Source organism: Penaeus japonicus, unplaced genomic scaffold (assembly GCF_977035675.1).
Source record: "Penaeus japonicus unplaced genomic scaffold, GWHDUDI00000001_assembly GWHDUDI00000015, whole genome shotgun sequence".
Lineage (NCBI taxonomy): Eukaryota > Metazoa > Arthropoda > Malacostraca > Decapoda > Penaeidae > Penaeus > Penaeus japonicus.
The window spans coordinates 19,368,630-19,373,629 of record NW_028234417.1 but is presented as its reverse complement, the minus strand read 5'-3'; the positions used below and the strand labels follow the sequence as shown (position 1 = coordinate 19,373,629).

Here is a 5,000-nt window from a genome sequence, read left to right as displayed (position 1 = left end):
ATATAAACTTAATTCTTATGGTTGTAAAGACCAACTTCTGATTAATTGCATGATTTTAGAAAACTGTAAAACTCACCACAAAAATCTTAGTACAGCATGGATCGCTTACCGGAAGGCTTTTGATAGTGTCCCACACGACTGGATTCTGCGCAGTTTGGAGCTTTACAAAATCTCCCCTGTTATTTCAAACTTTCTCCAAAACAGTATGTCAAAGTGGCACACCAAATTGTTTCTGTCCCATAATGAAGGGGTTGGTGAATCTAACGCTATTAAGATCAAGCGTGGAATTTTCCAAGGAGACTCACTTTCTCCTCTCCTTTTCTGCATTTCTTTGATTCCACTATCCAATGAACTCAACAACACTGGTGCTGGTTACATCTTCCAGAAAGTTTTGAATCATCTGTTTTACATGGATGACCTGAAACTTTTCGCCATGAATGATCAACAACTTGAAGGGCTTCTGACAACTGTTAAAGAATTCAGTAATGCTATATGCATGGACTTTGGTCTTGACAAATGTGCCAAAGCTTCCTTTGTCAGAGGCAAACTTAGAGAATCTACCCCTATTCAATTTGATATAGACACAATCATCAAAGAACTTAACCCAAAGGATAGTTACAAGTACCTGGGTGTCTGTGAAGGAGACGGAATAGACCATACAAAGATGAAAGAGAAATTAAGGAAGGAGTATTATCGACGCGTCAGGCTAGTTCTGAAAACAGAACTGAATTCAAAAAATAGAGTTGAGGCAGTAAACACTTTAGCTGTTCCAGTAGTTCAGTACAGTTATAACATCATCAACTGGAACCTTCCCGACCTTCAAAGAATGGATAGGAAAACTAGAAAGCTTCTTACTGCAAATAAAATGCTCCACCCAAAGTCAGATGTTGATCGTTTGTGCTTACCTAGAAAGGAAGGTGGTCGTGGACTTATCCAGTTAGAACTAACCTATAAGACAAACGACTGGATGTTGCAGCTGGTACTGCAACACGAAAGTACTAAAAAACTCCATTCCATCTTAAAATAAGGGGAAAAATTTGAAAGGGAATTTGAAGTTGACCCTATAGTTGAGGAACAGCAATTAGATGCGACTAAAGTTGCAAACAAAGCTAAGATTAGTGCTAAAAAGAAAGGTCAAGAAATGCTTGCAGAGAGATGGAGCCAGAAACCTCTGCATGGACAGTACCTAACCCGAAGCAAACAAGCTGATGTTGATCAAACAGCAACCCATCAGTGGCTACGTGGTTCAGGTCTGAAGGCAGAGACAGAAGGCTTCATCATTGCAGCACAAGATCAGAGTTTATTTACCCGTAATTATCAGGCAAATATCTTGAAAAATGGTGCAGATGCTAAGTGCAGGTTTTGTGACAAGAGTACTGAAATGGTTGACCATCTTATATCTGGTTGTTCTATATTAGCCCCAAGTGAGTATGTTCGGAGACACGATAGAGTGGGTCAATACCTTCACTGGGGTATTTGTAACCACTATGGAATAGAGACTACTAGCAATTGGTTTCAACACGAACCGAAAACAGTAACCAATGGAGAGAATGTTACCATCTTGTGGGATTTTTCTGTACACACGGACAGAACAATACAGGCAAACAGACCGGACATCATTGTGAAGGACCACTCTTTGAAAACATGTCTATTAATTGATATGAGCGTACCCTCAGATAAAAACATTTCAGTAAAAGAATTTGAAAAGCTCAGTAAATATAAAGATTTAGAAATAGAAATTGGAAAGATGTGGAACATGAAAGCATGTACTGTTCCTGTTATTGTTGGAGCACTAGGAATGATAAAGAAGGGTACCAAAAAGCACCTAGACAAAATACCTGGTAAACAGTCTCTCCAAGAAATCCAAAAAATCGTCCTTACAAGTACAGCCCATATTTTACGAAAGACTCTATCAACATGTTTTTTTTTTTTTTTTTTTTTTTTTTTTTTTTGGGGGGGGGGGGGTTGTATTTATGTTTGTTTAAAGCTCATGGAATCCTTTGCTTGCCTTAGATCACTGGGATGACCCGGTTAGCAATTGTAATCAAAGCAAATCAATAGAAAACAGTAAATAATAATAATAGTAATAACAATAATAAGAATAACAATGATAAGAATCATCAATATCATCATTATCATTATAACTAATAATAATAATAATAATAATAATAATAATAATAATAATAATAATAATAATAATAATAATAATAATAATAATAATAATAATAATAATAATAACAATAATAATAATAACACTAATAAAAATTATAGTGATAATAATAATAACACTAATATTGATAACAAAAATAATAATAATAAGAAGAAGAAGACGAAAAAAAAACAATACTTATAATAATGATAATAATAATTATAACAATAATAATAACAGTAACAATAATAACAAGAAATACGAAAAGCAGGTGTAGTAACTGTATCAAAAATAATTCTTATTTGAGAAATAGTGATAAAGAAAGGTAATCATAATCTATAACAATATACATCAATCATCAGAAACAACAATTGACAAACATCCTACTACTACTATTCTACTTTTTAAAAAATCTACAGAGTATCATCATGTATGTGTGTGTGTGTGTGTGTGTGTGTGTGTGTGTGTGTGTGTGTGTGTGTGTGTGTGTGTGTGTGTGTGTGTGTGTGTGTGTGTGTGTGTGTGTGTGTGTGTGTGTGTGTGTGTGTGTGTGTGTGTGTGTGTGAGTGCGTATGTTGTATGTGTGTATGTGTGTATGTGTGTGTGTGTGTGTGTGTGTGTGTGTGTGTGTGTGTGTGTGTGTGTGTGTGTGTGTGTGTGTGTGTGTGTGTGTGTGTGTGTGTGTGTGTGTGTGTGTGGGTGTGTGTGTGGTGTGTTGTGTGTGTGTGTGTGTGTGTGTGTGTGTGTGTGTGTGTGTGTGTGTGTGTGTGTGTGTGTGTGTGTGTGTGTGTGTGTGTGTGTGTGTGTGTGTGTGTGTGGTGTGTGTGTGCGTGTGCGTGTGCGTGTGCGTGTGCGTGTGCGTGTGCGTGTGCGTGTGCGTGTGCGTGTGCGTGTGCGTGTGCGTGTGCGTGTGCGTGTATATGTGTATATGTAATAGAGACAAGATTAAATTAGTATACAACAAATCCAAAAATTCTAAACATTCAATACCAGTGAAACACATTAATGATAAGCAAAACAACAACCGCCACCTACAAAATTCAAGCTTACCCCTCGTAGACATACATATAACCCAGGCTCCCAGGAGGGCGAGATAAGAGAGAGAAAACCGGGAAAAAAATGAGCATAGAATAGCTACCTTTTTCACACCATATACCTGAGCAAACCCCCCGAACTGTTCTGCGTCAAACTCCTCAACCAGAGGTGTTCGTGCCTTGGTTCCTCCACCCTCCTTGATAAGGACCTCCGACAGCCAGCGGCGGAGGTTCAGCTGTGACTTGCGGTTGGTCAAGTCGTGGACCAGGATGATGCCTGAAAGAGGAGAGGCACTAAGTATTCAGTTTACATCATGTGTCAAAGAAAAAGGAGTTGAGGGTTTATTCCAGGTAGAGGTTCATAGTTATTTTATTGCCTGTCAAGAAAAAAATATATAAAATAACCGAGTCTCAAGTGACAGTAATTATTAATTTTTTTATTGTTTACTGCAGTCATCACAGATATTTACTTTTCTATTCATGCAATGTGCTTCTGGAAAAAAAATTGCACTATGGCCCTAAAATGTCCTTTTACTGTGTATGATAAAAATTAATTTTATTTTAGTCATTTTAACAAATATACCAACAATATGGAAATTCATATCCACTGATAGCTACTATGATTAATTATACATTAAACACAGCCATTTGACATCTGCTGTATAGATATTTTAATGCGTTTTTCTTTCTTTCTTTTTCATCCTTTATATTTCCTATTTTGTTACATCGGTATGTGCATTGTATACAAGAGATCATACAGACAACATTTTTATTCTATCTGAAGAAAGATAGAGGAGGAAAAATCTGAAAGCAAATCTGTTTATATAAAAACGCATTCCTATCTTGCGATAAAAAAACTCATATAACAATAGCATCCCAAACAGAAAAAGACAAGGATACTAACCGTGCACAGGGTTGTAAAATACGTGTCTTGCATTCTTGTGAGAATTGCTGCCACCCACATCCCACAACTCAACAAAATAAGGTCTCTGACTTGGAGTTCCTTCGCGGTATTCGTGTACACGGACTTCTACACTACATCCAATTGTCCATGAGGAATTACTTAAAGCCTGTCCATGACATATGAGATGGACCAGTGATGATTTCCCCACACCTGTATGTATAGAAAAATAAATAAAACAAATTTTCAAACATACATACTACCAATTTAAAATATCTAAAATATATGATCAATTCAAAATTAAACTGGCTTAACCAATTGGTCGCAGTATTAAATAAATGTTCGTGCATTAGGATGGCTGGTTTACATGTCTGGCACGGTGCTATTCGCGTCTATGACCGACTCTGCCTTTGCAGCAAATCATGCCATCCGCTGCCAATGGGTAAATACCTAATCTGGTTTATCAGTTTATATACTGAATAATATATGGAAGATGATTTGCTTTGAATAAGTTTGAGTTGGGTAGGATTAAGTCTCTCTCTCTCACTTACACTCTCACACTGACTGACTGACTCACACACATACACATACACATACACATACACATACACATACACATACAGATCCGTAAATATGTAAATGCCAGAAAATGCCAACAAACCTCCACCATATCCATTTAGGCAACATAAAGCTTGTAAATTTCCTTTCCAATGTATTTTCAACTAATGATGGAGGTTTGTTGAGCTATGCCATGCGATTACCACAGCAATCACACAACAATGCATCACTATAGTACTGGTCTGTTGGCCATCCATCAAGGACTGCAGTAAGTGTTAAGTGATTAAGAGAGCATAACTACAGTAAAAGGCACTTGCACTACGGATGTCATACACACTTGCTCATGTGGCAATACCCA

General features: G+C 37.0%; 1 protein-coding gene across 2 annotated transcripts in view; it reads right to left on the bottom strand.

Annotated features, from left to right (window-relative positions):
- The window catches only part of LOC122247315 (rab-like protein 3), a 13,021-nt gene that overhangs the window by 7,659 nt on the left and 362 nt on the right, over positions 1 to 5,000 (bottom strand). Inside the window, exons 2-3 of one of the 2 annotated variants that reach the window (XM_043006499.2) lie at positions 4,088 to 4,297; positions 3,288 to 3,460 (exon numbers count right to left, since the gene is read on the bottom strand). In XM_043006499.2, the coding sequence (XP_042862433.1) occupies positions 3,288 to 3,460; positions 4,088 to 4,297 (383 nt within the window). The remainder of the gene's footprint in view (positions 1 to 3,287; positions 3,461 to 4,087; positions 4,298 to 5,000) is intronic. The other variant, XM_043006500.2, reaches the window with a different exon arrangement.